Source organism: Leopardus geoffroyi, chromosome A1 (assembly GCF_018350155.1).
Source record: "Leopardus geoffroyi isolate Oge1 chromosome A1, O.geoffroyi_Oge1_pat1.0, whole genome shotgun sequence".
NCBI classification, from domain to species: domain Eukaryota; kingdom Metazoa; phylum Chordata; class Mammalia; order Carnivora; family Felidae; genus Leopardus; species Leopardus geoffroyi.
The window spans coordinates 9468819-9492670 of NC_059326.1; the positions used below are offsets into that span (position 1 = coordinate 9468819).

Consider the following 23852-nt stretch of genomic DNA (forward strand, 5'->3'; position numbering starts at 1 on the left):
TTCTGGGGATTTACATTTTGAAAACTATGTGCACATAAAAGTTTCAGAAATTTAGAAAGTGTCCAAACGCTTTTCTAGTGTAAAAATTAAGAAAAGGAAAACTCTTTTAAAATAGAGCCTGGAGGCCAGAAGGGGGAGCTCTCACACCCTACAACCCCTAGTCGATTGCAGACCCAAAGGGGAGAGATCGGTCTTGCAAGTCTGTGCTACCTTAGCTACTTTACCACCCCAGCAGGAGGAAGAAAGGTTTTTCTACTCCCCTGGCAACAGTCCAGCCAATGAAAGAGTGTCATAACCCAGCCAATGAAAAACCACTATACTTTAACCTTACCCTTTGCTCCCATAGACTTTTCCTTTTTTTTTTTTTTTTTTTTTAATGTTTATTTATTTCGACAGAGAGAGCAGCAGCAGTGTGGAGGGGGTGCAGGGAGAGAGACAGAGAGTGAGAGCGAGGGAGAATCCGAAGCAGGCTTCCTGCTGTCAGTGCAGAGGCCAACTCAGTACTCTAAATCAAGAGTCCGACAGTCAGATGCTTAGCTGACTGAGCCACCCAGGAGCCCCTCCAATACACTTTTTCTTTGCAACAGGCCTCCCAATTTCCCCTTTCCTCTATAAGAGAGTGTTCCTCTCCTTTGTTCTCCAGTCTTGCCTATGGTTCTGCCATAGCTTGCTTGTCCTAAATTGCAATTCTCTGCTATTCCTAAATAAACCCAGTTTTTGCTGATAAAGTAACTGAGTTTTATTTTTCAGGTTAACACAGCTATAGAATTCAGACACCCAGAAAGAGCAGAGGTCACTAGGATTTAAAACACTACTTTTATAAAAAGTATTTTGCTTTGCAAGGAGCCTTTAACGGTGCATGAGATTGGTATTTTGGAACCTGTAAAAACAACTAATATAGCACAGCTATAGCCAAATTCATTATTTCTTTTTCTAATGTCCCCTTTGAATGCCCTTCTCAGTTCCTGGAATGTCCTTCAATGGGGCCACCTCCAACAGGAGCTAATTTCCAAAATTAGCATCTGTACATAGATAGATTCACACAGTACAGTATTTATAAACGTCAGCTCCTCTTTCAATTATCTCCTCGGTTTCCTGTATCTCCTTCTCTATCGGCTCCTTCCCTCAGTATATAAACAGACTTAAATCTGTCCTGTTAACAAAAAAATCCTTCACTCGACCCTACATATCCTCTAGCTACTATTCACCTCGCCTTCCCTTCTCAGCCAACCTTCTTAAAGAAATGGTATGCGTTTACTACTTTTTCTTTATGAGCTACAATCCACCTTCCGCCTCCACTAATTCACTAAAACTGCCTAATTTACTAATGCCAGGGTCATTTTTCAACTTCTGTCGTTTCTCCTTCTCTCTGTCCATTGACGGTGCTGATACCTAACGTTCGTTCCCTTCTTCCTGAAACGCTTTCTCCCTGGGTTAATTCTATGACCCTCTTCCTTCCCTGGTACTCCTCCTACTTGGGACTCTCTTCAGTGCCTTTCGGCTCTCCTCTTCCTCTGCCCTTCACATTCTCAAAGCGATTCCAAGCCTTTTGCTCTTTTCCCTTTATAGACCTCCTTGAACCATCTCATCCACATGCATATTCTCACTATTTTAATTTAAATCCAAACTCTGTCCTAAGCTCCACACCTCTGTTTCCAATTACTTGCTGAGTATTTACCCAAACATATTTTGTTTCTATTTAAACCTGCGTCTCTTCTCAATTTCCAGTGTCAGTTTATAGCATGCATGCTGTATAATAAAGGATTTGGCTGGTTTTTTTCCCCCCGTTCCTGGGAGGTGGAGACCACAAATCCTCGGAATTTCCAAAGTGACAGGAGTGTCTTTGTTGTTTCATTTGAATCCTGAAATTTTATGTTAATGTGGTGACTCATGGTAGGCCCCTATATAGTTTATGCTAATGAGATGATTCAGATGGTAGCTGGCCTTGCCAGAAAAACCAACCATAGGATCAGAGCGTTAGGACTTTGAGCCAACTTTGGGTTGAGTGATGTCAACTAGACCTCTAGAGAAAGGAGACTGGAGACTGAGACGCGTGGGCAGTGATTCAATCAATCCCAGCTATGTAATGAAACCCCAATAAAAACCCTCCACAGTGAAGCTTGAGTGAGCTTCCTTGCTGGCAGGACTCTATGTGTTGTCACACACCCATGTGCTAGGAGGGCAAAGCAACCTGACTCTATGGACAAAAACACAACAGAAGCTTCGCTTCCGGCATCCTCCTGATCTTGCCCCTATGCGTTTCTTCCCTTGGCTAGTCCCGATTTGCCTCCGTTTGCTATGATAAAAATTGTGATGGTAAGTACAATGCTTTCCTAAAGTCTGTGAGTCATTCTAGAGAATTGCCAAATCTAAGGGGATAGTAAGAACCCCCAAATTTATAGCCAGCTGGCCAGAAGTGAAGGACACCTGGGGACGCCCAAGTAGGCAGTTGGCATCTGAAGTGAGGGCAGTCCCACGGACAAGTGCCTTCAACCTTTGAGGTTTGGCCCAAAGTAGCTGGTGTCCCAAGTAACTGCACACTCCTTCAATTAAGCCTGGAATTTGGGGGTCATACAACTTGTCCCTCTTCCTCATCCCTATAAACTATGAGTCATATCTTTTATGTATCTCATAAATCTACCCATTTTTCACTGGCCAAATAACAAATGCCTTTGTTCAGGTCCTCACTGTTCAGCTCGACTGGTGCAACATCTTCTTAATCAGATTCCTCATCTATATCCATCTAGGCCCATCTCCAGTCCATCCTCCATACTTCTGGTCAAGGTGATCTTTCTACGTTTGCAAATCACCCTCCTGCTAAAGACTTACAGAGCTTGGGGCGCCTGGGTGACTCAGTCGGTTAAGCCTCCAACTCTTGATTTCGGCTCGGGTCATGATCCCACAGTTTTTGAGTTCAAGCCCTTCATCAGGCTCCACACTGACAGCACCGAGTCCACTTGGGATTCTCTCTCCCTCTCTCTCTGCCCCTCCCCCCCCCCCGCTTGCTCTCTTTCTCTCAAAATAAATAAATAAACTTTATAAAAAAAAGATTTACAGGGCTCATCGTGATAGGTGGGTGTATGCCTACTATTCCTGCTGTCTTAAAGCTCCTTTATTTTTTTTTTAATTTTTTTTTAAGGTTTTTTTATTTATTTTTGAGACAGAGAGAGACAGAGCATGAATGGGGGAGGGTCAGAGAGAGGGAGACACAGAATCTGAAACAGGCTCCAGGCTCTGAGCTGTCAGCACAGAGCCCGACGCGGGGCTCGAACTCACGGACCGCGAGATCATGACCTGAGCCGAAGTCGGCCACTTAACCGACTGAGCCACCCAGGCGCCCCTTAAAGCTCCTTTAAATACCTACTTTTAAATACCTACTTTTCTCTCTTTTAAATATCGTTTTAACAGTTACAATAAAAAGGGAATATACAGTAATTTGTTACCAAAATTTGGTAGATTTGTAACAGTCCACAAAAGTTTTTAAATTGTAGAAGACAATCAAAATGCTATGGGTATTCCAAGCTATTTGTGTAAATACACAATTTCTCCTCTTCTTTACTGTAAGGCATGTCCAAAGAGAAAGAGATATTGAGAAGAGAAACAGACCTTCCTACGTAATTCAGAAGGGCAAAGTAAGATCATGGTTTTATTTCACTCTACCAGTCAGATTTGCCTGTGACTAAGACCAAACAAAGTTCCAGGCAGCCATTGTCAGAAGGTTCTTTTTTAAGATGCCAAAATAAAAGCAACGGACTTGGGAACTAGCCCTGGGCAGACTTTTTAATCTAAAGTAGAGGGCATGTCTTAGAATTATACCATGCTTAAATGAAGTGACCAAAATAATTAACAGTGAGAAATACGTCAACTTTTAGAAAGGCATTTATTTGATCAAACACTTATTCTATGAGATTACCTGCTGTTTAGGGGCACCTGGCTGGCTCTGTTGGGAGAGCATGCAATTCCTGACCTTGAGGTCGTTGAGTCTGAGCCCCAGGTGAGGTGTACAGATTACCAAATAAATAAGTAAATAAATAAATAAATAAATAGGCTCTTTAATTTGCTTCTTAATTTTTTTATCTACAGAAACAGACATCTAGAAAATTCTTAAAGCTAATCCCTAGCTTGGCAAACCTGAGGGGCATGACTTAACCGAAGACGGTAATTTCAACACTCTGTCCCTCTCTTGCCATGCAGAGGCAACACACCTCAACTACAAATTCAAATCCAGGTATTTAGGGGATACACAAACCTCCTCCAGCTTTTACTCACTGTGCTAACAAACACATAAAGAAACCACAATGGTGTCTTTCATTATCACGTAAGCCACATTTTTATACCTATTTTATTTTAATACATGCTCACCTTCCACGGCCTTCTAATCCCTTTGAAAAAGTCAGGCATCCACATTGGCAGAACAACAGCTTCCCTGAGCAACTTCTTAGCTTCTTCCAAATCTGCTATGTCATCCCTTTGCAACGACAGCAAAGTTTCGTGTTTATTCAAGGACACCTCTGACTTATGGGCAATACTAATTCTTTTACATTTTTTATTTATGAAGTTATTATTACATTAAGAACATGATTTAATTAATACTGCATAAAATGATCAGTGAAAACATATGGCAGTTATTAATTAGGACATGTTATTCAATTAACAACCTTCATCAGTTATGGCAACATCAAATTAACATGTAAAATGTCTTGGTTGTATTTTGAAAGAATTGTCCTGTCAATCCTACACACTCATATATTAGGCATGAAGTCACAGTCGGGAAGATTAATGGATAATAAGAAAAGACTCACACCAGGCCACCCAATAACGTGTTTTCTCTGCTACTTTAATTCAAGAACTTAAAGACTAACCAATGAATGCTAGGATTCCTGGATACGATGTCTCTCTCAAGAGTTTCTACCAGATCCTTATCGTAGCCCGCACCATCAAATTTGGGAATTTCACCATCACTTGCACCATCTTGCATATTCTTCCTTCCCTGGAGACAGATATAAAAACAGTACTGTTCAATAACAAAAGATCATTTTAGGGGCGGCTGGGTGGCTCAGTTGGTTGAACGTCCAACTCTAGATTTTGGCTCAGGTCATGATCTCACGGTTTGTGGGATCGAGCCCCGCATTGGGCTCTGTGCCGACAACTCAGAGCCTGCTTGCGATTCCCTCTCCCTTTCTCTCTGCCCCCTCCTGACACATGCACTCTTTCCCTCAAAATAAATAAACATTTTTTAAAAACACAAAAAAACGAGATAATTTTAATTAACATCACTGAGTTTCAAAATATTACAATGTAATCATTTTAAATAATTTTTTTGTTATTTTAAGATAGCGTTTTCTGATTACCCAAATGCCACCCTTCCTTGTTCATTTCCTCAGAAACAGATGAATTGGCCAACTTTATTATCCACTCCTTCAAATTTACATCCGTGGACGGACAGTTGCAAGTAAGACTAAAATGACCCTTGCTAGATATTTCTGAATTTGTGGATGCAGGGAATTTCCACCACCACCAGATAATACGCAGACTATTAATGCAGAGGACAAAACAACCTTAATTCACTGAGAACCTACTACCTGCCAATAAATCTCACATATACTCACAACAAGGTAGGTATTATCCTTATTTTTAAAATGAGGACCTAGGACTCAGGTGAAATAACTTAATCACCCATAATTATTAAATGGCAGAGTAGAGATTTTAATGCATCTCTTCCTGACTCCCCGAACCCGTGCCCTTTGCGCAACATCAGACCATCTCATGCCTAATTGAGTCGGCTTACAGCTTAAGAGCTTTACAAACTATGACATCCTTCAAAGCAACCAAGAAGAGGCTGCATATAGGGAAAGAGTGGGGACTCTGAACTGCTTCTTACAAAGCCTTTTCCCTGTTACTCTAAGCGCCCCTCAGGATTCAGGGGTTTCTTCCTAGTAAGGTCCTTGGACCACATCATAAAGTCATTGTAATGATAATGGTAAAAGGACCTTTTTAAGTAGTGCTATTAAGACCACTAAAGCAATATACTTTACCCCAATTCTTCATTTAATAATATGGTGGCTTTAAAAAAAGAATTACATGCTCTGTTTTCTATGGGGTTCTGCCAAGATTAACTCAGCTTTGAAGAGCTTGAAATGAAATGTGCTCAGTTGCTAGAGATAGTTCAACCAATGGAACGATGTCAGGGGACAGAGCCAAATACCTCCTCAGAGCTTCAGCCCCACAGTTACTGTCTAATACAAAAACGAAAGGGAAAGTAGTCAAAAAATGAGTCAATATCCTAAGCTTAAATCTGAAGGGAGAGAACAGCAATGAACCCCTCCTACCACACTTCATCTGAGATACACCATAGGCTTGACCATAAGTGCTGACAGGGGACTAAATGGCTCCCTTTGGGCAAATGCTCTAGTTCATTAAGCCACTAGGTAAATGACCAAATAGTAATCTTGGTGACTCGACCCAAAAAAATGAATAATTTTCTGTTTCTAGGTAGCACAGTGACACTATCAAGCTGAATTTTCAGAAAGATTCTTGTATTTCAGATGATAGATATCAATATTGACACTATGAAAAAGGGTAAATTTCGGGGCGCCTGGGTGGCTCAGTCAGTTAAGCATCCAATTTCAGCTCAGGTCATGATCCCACAGTTCAAGGGTTCAAGCACTGCATGGGGCTCTGTGCTGACAGCTCAGAGCCTGGAGCCTGCTTCGGATTCTGTGTCTCCCTCTCTCTCCACCCCTCCCCCTCTTGTGCTCTGTCTCTGTCTCTCTCCCTCTCTCAAAAATAAATAAATATTAAAAAAAAAGAGTAAATTTCTGGCATACCTACACAACAAACATTACATCTACAAATTTAAAATGAGCTCGGCCTAGAATCACATTTTATAATACAGGTAGGGCACAGTTACAAAGCCACATTCAAACAAATCACCAGAAACTAATCCCTTTAAAAACTCTTCTAGGGCTCAGTCTGTTGAGCATCCAGCTCTTGACTTCAGCTCAGGTCATGATCTCACAGTTTGTGGGTTCAAGCCCCGCATCCGGCTCTGCACTTGGGATTCTCTCTCTCTTCCCCTCCCCTGCTCGTGCTCTCTTTCTCTCTCAAAATAAATAAACTTAAAAAAAAAAAAAAAAAAAAACCACCTCTTCTAGAAATAAATCAACTAAAGAATGCAACAGAAACTGATATATCTGAGACTTCAGTCTTGAAATGGCATCGTAATTTAAGACCTACCAAAAAATTACTATTAAAAAATGTAGGTAGACATCCATTTTAATATGAATGTCCAAGTGGTAGGAAAGACTTGATAAATACTACCAAGAGAAAGAAAAAGCTGTACACTTATCTGAAAGTAATAGAAATCAGAGGATTTTTAAGAATAATAAATACGTGAGCATCTGTCTAACACATTTCATTGTGCAGTAGGTTTTATCGGTGAATGCATATACACTATCTGCCCTCATTGAGCATCTGGTCTGGTAGGGGAAACAAGTAAACAAAACAAAAACACACATAATCATAAACTGCGAAATGCTACGAAAAATGTGGGTGGTCAGGGTGGCTAAAAGGTATTGAGCAAATAAAACAGATTGGAGAGGAAGGCAGGGGCCAGCTCACCTAGGCCCCTGCAGGTCACAGTGAGGAGTTTAGATTTTATTCTAAGTGCACGGGGAAATTTCTGAAATGTGTTCGATAGGGAAGTAACAGGATCCGATTTACATTTTTAAATGATCCTTCTGCCTACCATGTGGGAAAAGGATGGGGTGGAGGGTGGAGAAGAAGCAGAGAAAGAAAAGCCTTTATTACACTACTCAAGGTCAAGCCTCTTAATTCGCAGAAGAGGAAATATAGGTGTAAGCCAGTCAAATGACCTGCCCTAGAATCCAAAGTTTATCAAAGGTAGAGATGAGATCTTAGTACAAATTAAGCAAAAAAGATTCTAGGAACTTTTACAAATCAAAATGGTGAGGTTATTAAAGAAAAAAATCAGGGAAACTAAAAGTAAATCATTTCGTTACATTGAGAAATCAACAAAATGGGTGACCATTATCCTTCGAAACAAATACCCAGCTAACCTGGAATAGGGATATCAAATATAAGTAACTGTAGTTTCAGTTCACGGGCTAGACTAACTGTAATACCTAAAAGGGACTGAGTTTTCAGGCAACTAAGATAACCTCACCCAAGATATTATTACCTGTACAGTTTATTAATGATAACAATACTAGCTGCAATAACACTGAAATGATCTTAGAATTCTTTGCTTAGATTTTCACATTAATTGACAAAGGTCAACATTAGCAAGAATCTGATATTTAGCATGAAGTCTAACAGCCCTTTTTCCTCAAAATATTTTAGTATCTTTTTGCTAACATCTCAATTACCCTTATCAAGAAAGATTTGTTAATGATCTTTCATTAGTATTGGCTCATCATTCTATTTGAAAAAAAAATGAGGCTAAAATTAGCAACTAACCCAATATTAGATAGAGTCCATTAATAACACAGCTTGGCCTAAAGCACAAACAACGGTTTTTGCATTTTATTGTGTGCCTCCCCACAGGGGCAGATGAAGTGGAAGATGGTCAGTTACAGCTCTGAGTCTTGCGTTTCAGGTGACAAGTGAATTAGACCCAGAGAAGGATACCCAGGGTGAGAAAGGATTGAAAAACCACGTCATATAGAGGAGAATCAAGGACACCAGAGACATTTAAGGTAAAGAAGAAAACACTAACGGACCCACATGACCAACTGACCTGTTTACCTCCATCTCCTCTATCTTATTCTAAAAGAAAGAACTGGGACCAATAGAAAGTGACAAAGGATATAAATTTCAGATCAGCAAACAATTTTCTAACAATGGGTTCTAACAAAGGGGTCATTGCTCTTGTTAGGTGGTGAGCTACCCAACATCAGAATTACTAGCTAATTAGTAATAAAAAGCCACTGGCCCACAGTCCCAGTGATGTCTAAGTTCATCTCAACTGAGGTCAGCAACATCATGCCAGTGGTTTGGAATCGGTCATAGAAGTACTTATACCACAGAAATCAGCTAATGGTATAAATCGGGGCTTGATTGTTTTGTTAACAGTCTCGACTTAAGAAAATAAGGGGGGGAATGTTAATGCAGGTGAAACTTAAAAGTATGTCATTTCCGCAGTTGTTACTTCATAAATAGCGCAGAAATTAAGGAAATATTTTTCCGGTATCTGAAAACCATGATCCGATTCATCGAAGTTGCTCAAATACCTGATGAATGAATGAACTACCGACATACATTTCTATTGTTACACTTTCATCTTACTCGTTAATGAAAAAAAAATACCACCCAACATTCATGTCAGAACTACATTTCTCTTCATCTGTTAACTGCAACCATAGGTTGGCCACAGACACAAGATTAGTAAAAATCAGCAGAGGCCTTGTGTGAGAGGCCATTAGCTCTACAAAATTTACAATAATAGTACTATATATTTTACGATTTGTAATGATGTGCTACACATCCTTAACATCAGATTTATAACAAATGTGTGAATGTGTATATACACACACGTTTTCAGGAAACTAGTTACTGAACGTTTACCAGTACACTACTAGTGAGATGATCATCGTTCGTCAAATAGTACCCATATGATGGTATCCTTTTCTTCAAGGAAAAAAAAAAAGTTTTCTTCAAGTCACTGTTCATCTGTACAAGGACCCATCAACAGCTCTCAATCCAGTTTATAACATCTCTCCACATCAGACATCCAGACATCCCTACACTTACTCAGGGATGATAAGGAAAGGAGTCAAAAAGGGTCATTTGTTACATGTAATTCAATGAAATAAAGTCATTGACATGTAATAATTTTAAATTAATTCTATTAATGTAATTTACCATACTTTATTCTGAATTCTATTTAAAGGCATATACAGCTTTAATCAGGAGATCATAATGGAAGCACTGCTCATTTCACTAACAGTTAATTCACCATAGAGCCATAGTCTGAAAATACTTGAGAATCAGAGTTTTATGAATTAAACTTATTTTCGGTTGTAGTACAAAAACATTTCCTCTGCTACCTAATATTTTTAAACCATCTTTTTTCAATAAAAAAATGCATTTATTATTTCTGCGTCTATTTCTATACCGACCCTAGGTTTAAACAGTTAAATAATAATACATCAAGGGGCACCTGGCCGGCTCAACTGGTGGAGCACGTGACTCTTGATCTCAGAGTTGTGGGCTTGAGCCCCCTGTTGGGTATAGAGATTACTTAGAAAAGACAAAAATCTTTAAAAAGAAATAATAATACATCGAACGTTCTCAGGTACATTCAAATAAGACTGAAAAATATAGCTGTAAAGGTGAACTGATTCTTCTGACTCCCTCTCATCAATAAGAAAATAATCAGCGTGAGGTCAGGAGTCACACTTTATTAGAGTCTGTATTCCCAGTCCCTGCAAAGTATGACTAATACAAAGTACGCACACAATAAAGGTGTGTTAAGTAAACAGGGTAACAAACTGGCTTATGATGAGTCTGTGGACCTCAGGGAGAGAAAAACTGTAAGGGCTGAACAACAGATCACCACACACAGTGATGGTTACTGGTTAAAAACCAGTATTTTTGGGGGCGCCTGGGTGGCGCAGTCGGTTAAACGTCCGACTTCAGCCAGGTCACGATCTCGCGGTCCGTGAGTTCGAGCCCTGCGTCGGGCTCTGGGCTGATGGCTCAGAGCCTGGAGCCTGCTTCTGATTCTGTGTCTCCCTCTCTCTCTGCCCCTCCCCCGTTCATGCTCTGTCTCTCTCTGTCCCAAAAATAAATGAAAACGTTGAAAAAAAATTTTTTTTTTAATAAATAAATAAATAAACCAGTATTTTTAAGCTTGGACCTCACTGGAAACCTGTCAACAGTTTTAAAAAAAGGGGGGGGGGTGCTTAATCACTCTCAGAAAAGGAGCTGGAAAATCTTATAAAAGGCATCCGTGATACATTAAAATAAGACAGTAAGCGTTTTCAAACAAGAGGCTGCATAGCAAACCGATTAAAAGCCCAGGTGTTCAAAGAGTTCAACTCCTAGTTCCCGCACCGACTTGTGCAGGTGCGACGCTGGTGCCTCAATTTCTTCATATGTAGAACAGGGGAAATAATGCTGAGGTCACAGAAACTTATAGGAATTAAGTAAGCCACCATATATATAAAGCTTCAAACATCCAACGATACTGAGAATCTTGGGTGAGGTACAGAATTTCTCATGTCCTCACTTTTTTTTTTTTTTTACATCTATAAAGTTAAGCATTGAAGTACAAATTCATCTGAGATCACGAGCTACCGTATACAAATATATAATTATATAATTTTTATACATATTCATGTAACTAAATACTTTTCCTCAAAATAATAGTGTCCTTACTATCGCCAGTGCATTCTGAATTTTCTAGTCTACTCTCCTTTAAAAAAAAAAAAAAAAAAAGCTGGTTGCAATACACAAAACTAATTTTAAAAAACCAACAGCACTGGGAACCAAAATATCTCTGAGGAGGCGTCCAATACAAGGTACTCATTTTCAAATTAGCTTTCAAAAGCAGTTTCACCTAAACTTCCTCGAACCCTATCACAGGTCTCAGTGAGTTTTAGGGACATGGTATTCTAATGGGTATTTGAGTGCTTACAATGATCATAGCTGAACCACGTACGCTTTTCAAATACTAATAAACTTTGCATTCGTTTTTCTTAATTGTAGCCCCTTTTGTGTCCAGAGTGACTCAGAAGACATCTTTTATCTTCAAACAACTGTAGAGTTCTCTTTTTAAAAAAATAAAGGGCTTACTTTCCAGTGACATTCTGAGTACTTACATGTCAGTGAAAGAATAGAATTTAGAAAATTATTTGGAACTTTTTAAGAGAAAGACAATTTGCAATCTCCAGAAAAATCTGACATTCAACAAATGCTGCCTCATTGCTTTGTTCTTTGCTGACGAATCACATTAAAAATCAACATTTATTTAATTGTTCCGGGACTCTTTTCAAATCCAATCCATATTTTTAATCTAGTTTGGTAGGGATATTCCATAATATGAAAAAATCCTAAAATAAAGAGGAAAAGATCTGTGACTTCACAAATTCCATTCCAAGCTCCATTCCTTAATCTATGACCTGGGGCTAGGTACTTCGGCTCTCTCCCTCAGTTTCTTCATTTGTAAAATGGGAAAAAGAGGACTACCTACTTCATGGGATGGTTTCATGGATTAATGTCTAATTGCTCTGAACGCTGCCCAGCAAGGAAGCATCCAAATAAACCAAGACCAAGGTTATTCTCTTGCGTTATGTGAAATTACGGTGAAAGCCTGGCATTTCCTCACACAGTTCTAAAAGTTTTCCTGAAAGCTACGAGCAGAGTGAAGGTTGGACTTTAGCCCCTACTTTATGTTCCAAAGTGCACGCCAGGGTTAACTGACAAAATGAAGAACAAGGAAAGAAACAAAAATGACAGATAACATAGAGATTTTTAAGTATCCATTCAGATGGCTTTTGATAATGGGGGGAAAACAGTACAATTTCACCAGCAGGAACAATTAATTAATTTATTGGTGTCCCTCATGAATCCCAAAAAGGATCGGAGATGGAATCACTTACTGTTTTATGGTATAATAGCTCCGACAAATTATCAATGTAAAAATATCTAATTCCTTTGCTGTGTCCTAGCGAGGCAGACAAGTAGAATCTATCTCTGAATCTAGCTCATGAACAGAAATACTCCAAAAACACCGGTTGTATTCTACCAGACACAAGGCCTAGGAAGGTGGTCTGTGCAGAGTCCTTATCTACTAATTGAAATCATACATCATAAAAATATTCCAACACAGCATCTAATCTTTAAGGATAACAACTTGCTATTAGTGGTAAGTTATATTTTCATTATAAGTGTTCTGGTATCGACATGATGACGTATCCTGAATCTCTAGCTAGGAAAATTTTCAACTTCTTGGTTGCAATTCAATAATCATCATCATTCATTTATGACGTCACAATGGAAATGGGAAATGCTATCGCTAAAAATCTAATTTTGTTTTCACTAAAACTAAAGCTAAAAGATGGGTCAGATCATCCTGGCTGGCTCCCTACTCTATAAGATTATCTCCAGCCCATGTTTCTAAAGTCCACTGTAAGGGCAGTACAGAATCGCCACCTAGTACTATGTTTATTCACGGATGAATTTCCCAGATAAAGTAAATGCACACAGTGAACCCCAACCTAGGAAAATTCTCTCGTTAAGAGAAAAAAAAACGATATCCGCGTTAAGTCCTTCCCCTACAACTGTTTTCATTTATTGCTCATTTCAATTCAGAATACTTGTTCAAATATATTTTAAGTTTTAAAACTTTATTTTGAGTGTTTCTCCCAAAGACCTATTTTACTAAAGATCTGTGTGTCTTTATTGAAATACACCTCTGAGGTTATTAGCATTGCGGGGTTCTGCTTAGATTGCAAAGACTGCTTGGGGTTCTGAATCAGACTTTTTTTTTTCCACTCTCTTCCGTGTCAAAACCGGGGGTACCCTGAAAACCCGAAAGACATGATAATATTCACCAAAAGCCATGGGCCTCAAGCGAACGAGTTACAAAGAGAGTCTTGCCTTATCCTCTCTTCCTTTTGCTCTATAATCCTTGTCTCTACTGGTGGAGGGTTTTTCACTCTTCGATATAGGATGTGCTCGGCCCACAGGTCCCCGGGCTCCCGCTCCGGGCATTTCTTTCCTCAGAGGTCTTACTTCTCGATTGGGACGCCTTATCTGAGGTGGAGCTCTGACAGGAAAAAAATGAAAATGAAAATTAATCAAAGGCAAAAGTAGTTTGACGCTCTTGTAGTCAATAAAACTATTCAATCAAGAAGCCCTAAATCTCCATCGTTTCCCTTTTGCCAATTCATGGCTACAACTATTAGATCAGTTCTTAAAAGTACTTTTCTGGGGGGGTGGGGGGAGCAATAGTGCTTTTCTATAAAATAGACTGGTTGATACAATTTTTAAGTACATATAAATGATATGTATAACAGCAGTTATTTTGTCAAAAATAACTATTAATCACCAATAGAGGGCAATACAGACTATTTCCATCTAACAATCTTAATAGTGTAATGGAAAGTCAATTACTTTATTCATTACTGTCTTAAACCCAATCTAAGTAACTTTTAAAAAAACAAATGCATTTGAAACTAATATCACATTGCATGTAAATTATACTTCAACTTTTGCAAAAGCATTAAAAGCTGAAAGGACAGGAATTCAAAATACAACTATTCGCGCAGTTGACTTAATTTACTGATTTCAATCAAAATTGTTTCCTCTGCTTCTGTGCTGGAAAATCCACCATTTCATTCATCAAATTATAAGCAGTAGGGCTAAACAATGCAATTTTTCATATACAAATTCACTTTTGTGTGAAAATGTTATTCTTGCATCGAAGGTGCCAAAAATCACAGGCTCGTTCAAATTACACAGGCCCCCAGATGTGAATGAAGAACTCAGAGCCCCATGTATGGCGAAGGATGTTAACTAGACACATGGCAGCCCATTTCACAACGTATAAAAATACTGAATCGTCAGGTTCTACACCCGACGCTAATGTTGCATGTCAATTATACCTCAATGTCTTTTAAGTTTTGACAACTATATAAAAAGTAAGCATGTGCACCAAGTGTCGCATTCTGTTCCCTGTAATGCAAAAACACTTCCTCTTCAAATAGTGAAACTCTAAGGTTTCTTAGCACAGTATTTAGCATCTCTCTTTGGGTGCTACGGGGATGCTATACACTCTGTGCCTAATCTCTTGGTTCTTCTTCCTTGGACTGTCTCTGCTTCTGTTTTCCTATCTTTTCTCTCTCTACTGCTCTGCCTTCACTTGTAGCCCTTGAGATCCCATATGTGTATTCCTTTTTTTTTTTTTTACCCATATGCCATACCTATTATTATCCCTTTTCCAACTTCATGCTTTCAATTCATCCAACTCATCATGGAGTCTCTCTCCCTGATATCAGAAGTGATACATGTATATAACTCAGAACGCAGCAACACAGAAAAACAGATGAAAAGCCAGGAAGGATGCCAACTTAAGGCAACAGAGGTAAAAAAAAAAAAAAAAAAAAAAAAAACAACAACAACAACAACAACAACAAAACTGTTGACATATGGCAGGTCTAATACAGCATCTTCAGACTGTTGGAATGAGACCGCCGCATGAAACTGCTGGGATAAGAGAAGCTAGGGCTCTTCGGTTATTACACACTGACATCTGAATCCTTGGAGCTGACTCAGCTCAATAATTATTTATTGACCACCTATTAGGAGGTATATAGCCACTAGTGTGCTAGGCCCCAGGAGGAGACAAAGATGAATGGGCAATCTTGTGAAAGACATCACGGAAAAGGAACTGGTTACAAGGCATTTTCAAATATAAAGATATTACTGCATTATCAGTTTAGGGCAAGCTTAGTCTTTTAAGCATCTGCCAACAAGGCAACACTGTGATGAGACGGATTTAAGACAACCAAAAACGTTAGGCGCTCTGTTCCCGGCATTTCACTGCAACAACTATCTTTTGACCGAGCGTTTGCTCCGTTTTGCTGAAGTAGCGGAAAGCAGCAGGGCAGCCCTTTACTTTGGGGCGCGGGCATTTGCGCGTGCGTAAACGCCTTCCCTGAATCGGACTCGTGGGGAAGGCCCAAGACCACACAAGGAGAGACGCGCTCTCTTCCACGCACAACGTACGTCAAGTCCGCCCTTCTGGTGGCAGCTGCGCCTGCTATTCAAACAGTCCGTCGTTGTCTGTGGGCCTGCTTTTTAGAGGCACAGGCAGCCTGAAGCTTTTGCTCCCCAGCAGCAAGCCCGTCCCCTACAGCTGCGTGCCAGGCTGCTCGTCAGTTGCTGGGCTTGCCCGCGAGGCCTCAGCTCCCAGGGCTGAGCCGTAGTGAGTCCCGAAACGTTTCTTCTGCCTTCGCGGCTGGCACATTCCCCGCCTCAGCTTGCTCTCCAGCGGAGGCTTAGGGGTCCCGCTTCAGTCCAGTTGGCACACGCGTCCAGCCCAGGCAGGCCGTGCCGTAAGAAGAATGATGTCCAAGCTCTCGCACAGGCTTGCGTCCCAAGTGTTCGCTGCCGCTGACCTTGTCCCGCCACTCACCATTCTGATGGGCTTATACGCGGTCTGAACGAAACTGCTCGAGAAGCCAGAGGTGCCCTTTGGGGCAAGACCCGCAACCTCACGAAAAGGGTGCCTGTGCTCCGAGAAAAAGTCTTCGGTTCCATCTCGCTGCGGTTGGATATTACATTTGTAACAGACCCTGGCAACTTCCCAAAGGACATCCTTGATTCTGTTCTGTACTTCCTCCATTAGCGCATCACTGCACAATGTCATGCTTCAATTTAAGGATTCAGTGACAGCTTCCAGGCTGAGGGGAAAAAAAAGAAGTCTCGGGGCTTCTTTTACTGGTCTCGTTTAAAAAGAGGCTTCAGGGGCGCCTGGGTGGCGCAGTCGGTTAAGCGTCCGACTTCAGCCAGGTCACGATCTCGCGGTCCGTGAGTTCGAGCCCCGCGTCGGGCTCTGGGCTGATGGCTCGGAGCCTGGAGCCTGTTTCCGATTCTGTGTCTCCCTCTCTCTCTGCACCTCCCCCATTCATGCTCTGTCTCTCTCTGTCCCAAAAATAAATAAACGTTAAAAAAAAAAAAATTAAAAAAAAAAAAAAAGAGGCTTCAGTAGGGTTACACGGCACCACCAACCTCTGCCCCGATGGTCAAAGAGAAGACGACACTGTACTAGCTTACAGTATTCCCCAGATAGAGAATATCTGATCGATCTGCAGATACAAGATTAGAAGGTCTGCACTATACTCAGTTCTCCTAGATTCCCCTCTAGAAACGAAAGAAATGCGCTTTCTGTCATATGCAAATAAGCCTAATTTGTTCCAAAATCCAGTGTTTCCTCTTTCTAAGCTATATTAAGTATCAATATTCTATGGAAATGTCCTTATCAGCACTAGTTGTAACAGCAAACACCTGAAAACAACCCAACTGTCCAGTATCAGAACAAATGCATATATATTCACATAATGATATAATTCACAAAATACACATGAATGTGAATTATAACCACATGGAACAACACTAGATGAATCTCAGGACAATTATGTTGAGTGAAAAGGAAGGTTCAAAAGACACACACAGACAGCAACATAGGATACTGTCTGGGGACATAAATATGTGTACTAAAAGTAAAGAAAGGCAAGGGAATGATAAATCCCAAGTCCAGGACAGTGTCTAACTCTGAACGGGGAGGGAGGGGAATGGAATGCAGAGGAGCTCATAGGGGATCTTCAAAAGCAATAGTTCAGTTCTTTATCTTAAACTCTTCGCTGGGTCCGTGGAAGCTATTGTGTTGTGACGCCTTATACCGTCCGTAATTTGAATTATTTACATTATCTGCTCAGTAGTTAATAAAACTTTAAATCTGATTATACTACAACACTAAGTAAAAGATCCGGGCACCTAAAAAGGGAAATTATAGAATTGCTACAAAGTTTTTGGCATGTTCCAGAAAGACGCACGTGATGTGAGCTCAGAGTCCACATCCTCGGTTGAACCTACTAGACTACTGCCTGGCAAATCTCCATAAAACATCAGGCAACAGAAAGAGAACTGTCTGTATTATAGCACCACTCTTCCATGGTTCCAGAAGTCAAGGGAAGAAGCCCTCTTTCGAAGACACCCTTCATTCCACACCATATTAAGTAACAGGGTCTACAATACTAGCACAATTTTCTCCAACTGTTATATAGGCTCCTTCTTAAGATTCCTACCCATTGATCTCTATTTCTTCTAGCATTTTGTTTCATCATTATTCTAATTTTTTTTTGTTGTTCATACATTGTTAGAATTCTGGTATAAGAATAAGTAATTTGGAACAGGTCCTATACATGCCCAAGAACATAATCCAGATTGTTTAAATTTCACTTCTGGACAAGAAGGAAAAATAATCTTATTTTGCTATTAGATTAACTTACATAACTCCAGAATTAAATAAACAGAAAAACACCTCCTCCATATCTAATAAAAATATAAGAGGGGCGCCTGGGTGGCGCAGTCGGTTAAGCGTCTGACTTCAGCCAGGTCACGATCTCGCGGTCCGTGAGTTCAAGCCCCGCGTCAGGCTCTGGGCTGATGGCTCAGAGCCTGGAGCCTGTTTCCGATTCTGTGTCTCCCTCTCTCTCTGCCCCTCCCCCGTTCATGCTCTGTCTCTCTCTGTCCCAAAAATAAATAAAAAAAACGTTGAAAAAAAAATTTTAAAAAGATAAGAAACATAAGTTCCAAGTAGTTCATACTGATATTTTGGCTGTAAGAACTTGGGAGTCAACATGTGAGACTTCTGAGTCCAGGAGAAATTATCTGTTAAGAAATCAGGAGGTAAAAAACAAAGCTTAAATAGAAATGAGAGGACTTAGGATTTGAAACTAAACATTAATGATTAAGAATTTTATGTCCACTCTCATCATATATATGACTGCTATTTTTTCAAATCAGTAAATATTTATTGTTTACCTAATAAGTACAGAACTATGCTGGGTATACTACTGCCATAAAAACATTGCAGGGCACCTGGGTGGCTCCGTCAGTTAAGCGTCTGGACTCTTGATCTCAGCTCAGGTCATAATCTCACTCATTCGTGAGTTGGAGCCCTGCAAGCTTGCTTAGGATTCTCTTTCTCCCTCTCTCTCTGCCCCTCCCACACACTCTCTCTCTCTCCCTCAAAATAAATAAATTAAAAAAAAAAAAGTCATAAACACTATTCCTATCCTCACAGAGAAACAACACGGTGATCTGAAGTCAGCATGAGATTTAGAATCCTAGGGGAAGCCGGGTGGCTCAGTCAACTAAGCGTCCGACTCTTGGTTTTGGCTCAGGTCATGATCTAATAGTTCGCAAGATGGGCTCTATGCTGGCAGTGTGGAGCCTGCTTGGGATTCTCTCTCCCTCTCTCTGCCCCTCCCCACTCGTGCTCTCTCTCTCTCTCTCAAAAAAAAAAAAAAAATTGGTCTACCAATTATTGATTATATGAGCATATTACTTACTATCTATACTCGTCATGTTCTTCCTCTGTAAATGGAGATGTTAATACTTCATAGAATTTGTAAATCTATTTGTCACTAATATAACATGTTCAGTAAAATGTAAACACAGTACACAACTCAATAAATATTAATACCATATAACCACCAGTAGATGAAGATACAGAACACTTCCCAATATCTCAGAAAGCTTTTTCACGGTTCCTTTTAGTCAATATCAACCCAGAAGGTAAGCACTATCTGACCTTATTATCGTAAGTTAGGTTTGCCTGTTCTAGTTTCAGAGAAATGGAATTCTACAGTACATACTTTTACTTGGTCTTTCTCTCAACATTACCTGTGAAATCCATCCATGTTCCTGCACGGAGCATGAGTTCATCTTCCTTCAATGTTGTGCTGTATTTTATCGTGTAAATATAATTACAACATATCTATTCTACCGTTGATGAACACTTGAGCTGTTTTCCATTTGACACTATTATTAAAGCTTCTATGAATATGGGGTTATGTTCATGGTAAACATAAGCATTCATTTCTTTGTTATGTACCCAGGAACAGAACTGCTGGATCATCAAGTACATGTAAGAGTAGCTTTAGTAAATGTAGCTAAACAGTTTTCCAAAGTGATGACGTCACGCTACATTCGCATCAACAATATAGAAGAGTAGCAGTCACCCCATCCCAGCCATTCTGGTGGAGGTACAATGGCATCTCATTATGGCTTTACTTTGCCTTTCCTGACTATGGATGCTGAGCCCTTTTCAACAATATGCTTCTTGGCCATGTGAACGCTGTCTTTTGTACAGTATCTATTCCAGTTTTTAGTTCACCTTTTTTTTTCAATCAGTTGTCTTTTTCTTATTGATTTATTGACTGTCATTCTTTATATATTCTGGATGCAAGTCCTTTGTCAGATACATGCACTGTAAACATCTTCTAGTATATGGCTTGCCTTTTTACTTTCTTAACGGTGTCTCTCTTCATGACGAAAAGTTCATAGTTTTAGAATTCTGATTTACCAATCTTTTCTCTTTAATAATTTTGTGTCCAGTTTCATAAGTCTGTGCTACTCCAAAATCATGATATTATCCTTTCATGTTCTCTTCTGGAAGCTTTATCTTACTATCTTTTACATTTTAGGTAATGATCTATTTCAAATTAATTTTTCTATATGATGTGAGGTAGGAGGAGTCAAGATTTCCTTCCCCATAAATACTCAATTAACCCAGAAGGATTTAGTGACAAGACCCACCTTTCCCTACTAAACTGCAGTGGCACCTTCTGCATAAATCAAGTGACTTCACAAAAGTTAACCTTTAATAATAAGTTCCAGTTCTAAAAAGAACTTTAGACATTTTAGTTGTTAGGCCATGTTAGGCCTAACAGGCCATGTTAGGTTAAGTCTTCCCTCATTATCCAATGAATAAATCGATCACACCCAGAAATACATTGAATACTATAGGTCTTCAAATACATTGAACAACTATATGAGTTGTCTTGTGTCCTCAAGGGTACCTTTTGTACTCTTCAGAAGCTTAATTTGATTTTTAAAAGTATTCAACTTATTAAAGTTAAAAAATGTAAAAATTCAGTTATTCCTTAAAACTTTTAGATTCAGCTTACAAATCTTTTCCTATATACAAGATTGGCAGATTTTAGAAGCCATTTTTAAGATGCTTTTGAACAATGTTTTGTCCCATTTCAAACCTGGTTAATTAAATGCCACCAAAATTTTTTACCTACATTTATAAATGTATTTTATTTCCTTCTTAGTTCCTCAACTGTCTTATTCAATAAAGCATAATAATTTACATATAAATACTTTTATAAACCTAGTAAATTAGACTTATAAATAAGCCTAAACTTCTTCTAAATGTTCCACAAAAGTGACTTACCATAAATTTTTATGTAAAAAATCACAGACCTCCATTATTCCATAATACATTAAAAATTTTTTTTAATGTTTATTTATTTTTGACAGAGAGAGCGTGAGCAGGGGAGCGGCAGAGAAAGAGGGAGACACAGAATCTGATGCAGGCTCCAGGTTCCGAGCCATCAGCACAGAGCCTGACGTGGGGCTCGAACTCACAGACCGCGAGATCATGACCTGAGCCAAAGTCGGACGCTCAACCGACGGAGCCACCCAGGCGTCCCGTATTCCATAATACACTTAAAGGTGGAATTGCATGCTTATCACCCTCACTAGCCATATCTCCTTAAATTACAAGTACATAAAAATAATAAGTAAATATGCAAATATGCACATATCCCTTAACAGAAAAATATTACTCTGATTCTCTTAGACATTTCGATACTTAATTCTAAATCTTCGTGGAGTTGACAGATGCTTATCCACTACAGAAGACAATTGTCGTCCACGTTAACCAAGGGAAGATTTAACCAGCAATTTCAGCTGGTATGAGATCTGGAGCTACAGACACCCTCACACCAAATATCATGCAAGACCATTTCATGTCACAGGGGTTGCCTTCTTAACATTTTGCCATTATCTACAACCAGACGGCTGGGATAGAAACTGAATCTTTGTCAGTAATCTTGAGGGGACATACTGATCCTTATTTAAAGCCGCTGTGCCTGTCATTCTACCACTTCAGAGGTGGGGGGAGAGGAGACGATACCGTTACTAATTCATCAGTCTAATGGTAGAATTCTTCCACTCCCAGGAAGGTTAATTACCTGATTGTACTTTGCTCTTCTTTACCTAAAGATAGACAAGCCTTGTGTTTTCCATGAAACTCTAAAGACTTTTAAATCTGAAAAACTTGGGGCGTCAGGGTGGCTCAGTCAGTTGAGCATCCGACTCTTGATCTGGGCTCAGGTCATGATTCCAGGGTCATGGGATTGAGTTCCCAATCGGACTCTGCACGGAACATGGAGCCTGCTTAAGAGTCTCTCTCTCCCTCTCCGTCCCTCTTCCCTACTGGTGCTCTCTCTAGAATAAAAAATAAATAAATAAAAATAAAAGTAAATTTGAGGGGCGCCTGGGTGGCTCAGTTGGTTGAGCATCCAACCTTAGCTCAGGTCATGATCTCACAGTCTGTGAGTTCGAGCCCCACGTCGGGCTCTGGGCTGATGGCTCAGAGCCTGGAGCCTGCTTCAGATCCTGTGTCTCCCTCTCTCTCTGCCCCTCCCCCACTCACGCTCTGTCTCTCTCTATCAATAAATGAATAAACGTTAAAAAAAATTTAAAAAAATAAATAAATTTGAACACTTAAAATATTTATTCTCTGCCTAACTCTAAAGACCTCAAAACTAGATGTATAATGGCACTCTTACGGGTTATAAAGGCTACACAATTTCTACAAATATTAAAATTATACCAGTTGAACTTTAGTTATCTCACAGTTCTTTGTCTAGCTTATAGTCAAGTTCTAAGATTATTCTATTTATTTTAAAAAAAATTTTTTTTTCAATGTTTATTTATTTTTGGGACAGAGAGAGACAGAGCATGAATGGGGGAGGGGCAGAGAGAGAGGGAGACACAGAATGGGAAACAGGCTCCAGGCTCTGAGCCATCAGCCCAGAGCCTGACGCGGGGCTCGAACTCACGGACCGCGAGATCGTGACCTGGCTGAAGTCGGATGCTTAACCGACTGCGCCACCCAGGCGCCCCAATTCTATTTATTTTTAAAACACACAGACACAAAAAACATATGAGATAGTCCCTGCATCTAAGAAGCTTAAAATTTGGCTAAAAATATATTCATATTTTAAGAAATATACTGGACATCCCGTTCTGTCCACACATAAATCTTACAGCTAAAGCCTTGCTGAGCAGCTCCCCCCTAAACTAGAAACAAGAGTCCTCAAAGACAACAAATTGTAGGATAAGACCTTGAAGAACTTGTAATAATAGAAGTATGAAAAAACACGGTAACAACAACAAAAATAAGCTGAAACCCTTCCCACTATCAACCGTGTAGGAATTCTGGATAAAATGTAACAAATACCCTTTTACATACATAGGTGATATTACCAGAGGGTAAGAGAAATACCTAATGGCCAAAAAACAAATAAAAGAGAGCTGATGACATGACAGTCCTTTAGGCTTTCCAGGCCTCACACACTTAAGGACTTGAGGTTTAAATTTTTTTTTTTTTAACCTTTATTTATTTTTGAGACAGAGAGAGACAGAGCATGAACGGGGGAGGGGCAGAGAGAGAGAGAGAGACACAGAATCGGAAGCAGGCTCCAGGCTCTGAGCCATCAGCCCAGAGCCCGACGCGGGGCTCGAACTCACGGACCGCGAGATCGTGACCTGAGCTGAAGTCAGACACTTAACCGACTGAGCCCCCCAGGCACCCCAAGGACTTGAGATTTAATGACCACACAGAAAGACCTGAGACAAGGCCTGAGGCCCCACATCAATCAAAGAAGTTGCACTGAGACTATCACATAAAGCCAGGACTGTCCAAGGACTACAATCTCAGTAAAAGAGTTGAATTTATTTATTTATTTTTAAACGTTTATTTGTTGTTGAGAGACAGAGTGTGGGAGGGGCAGAGACACAGAATCCGAAGCAGGCTCCAGGCTCTGAGCTGTCAGCACAGGGCCCGACGCGGGGCTCGAACTCATCAACAGTGAGACCATGACCTGAGCCGAAGTCAGACACCCAACCGACGGAGCCATCCAGGCGCCCCAAGAGTTGAATTTAAAACACACATGTGGAAGAAGCAAGTACATCTGTTTATCTGGCCTATGTTCCATATTTGTGGAGTGAAGCAAATGTCT

At 40.0% G+C, this 23852-nt stretch overlaps 1 protein-coding gene across 6 annotated transcripts in view; it reads right to left on the reverse strand.

The window, feature by feature from the left end:
• Positions 1–23852, reverse strand: part of KATNAL1 (katanin catalytic subunit A1 like 1) — a 102412-nt gene that overhangs the window by 39643 nt on the left and 38917 nt on the right. For all 6 annotated transcript variants that reach the window (XM_045468006.1, XM_045467683.1, XM_045467921.1 and 3 more), the window contains 3 exons: positions 13624–13792; positions 4863–4990; positions 4363–4468 (listed from right to left, as the gene is read on the reverse strand). In XM_045468006.1, coding sequence (XP_045323962.1) covers positions 4363–4468; positions 4863–4990; positions 13624–13792 — 403 coding nt within the window. The remainder of the gene's footprint in view (positions 1–4362; positions 4469–4862; positions 4991–13623; positions 13793–23852) is intronic.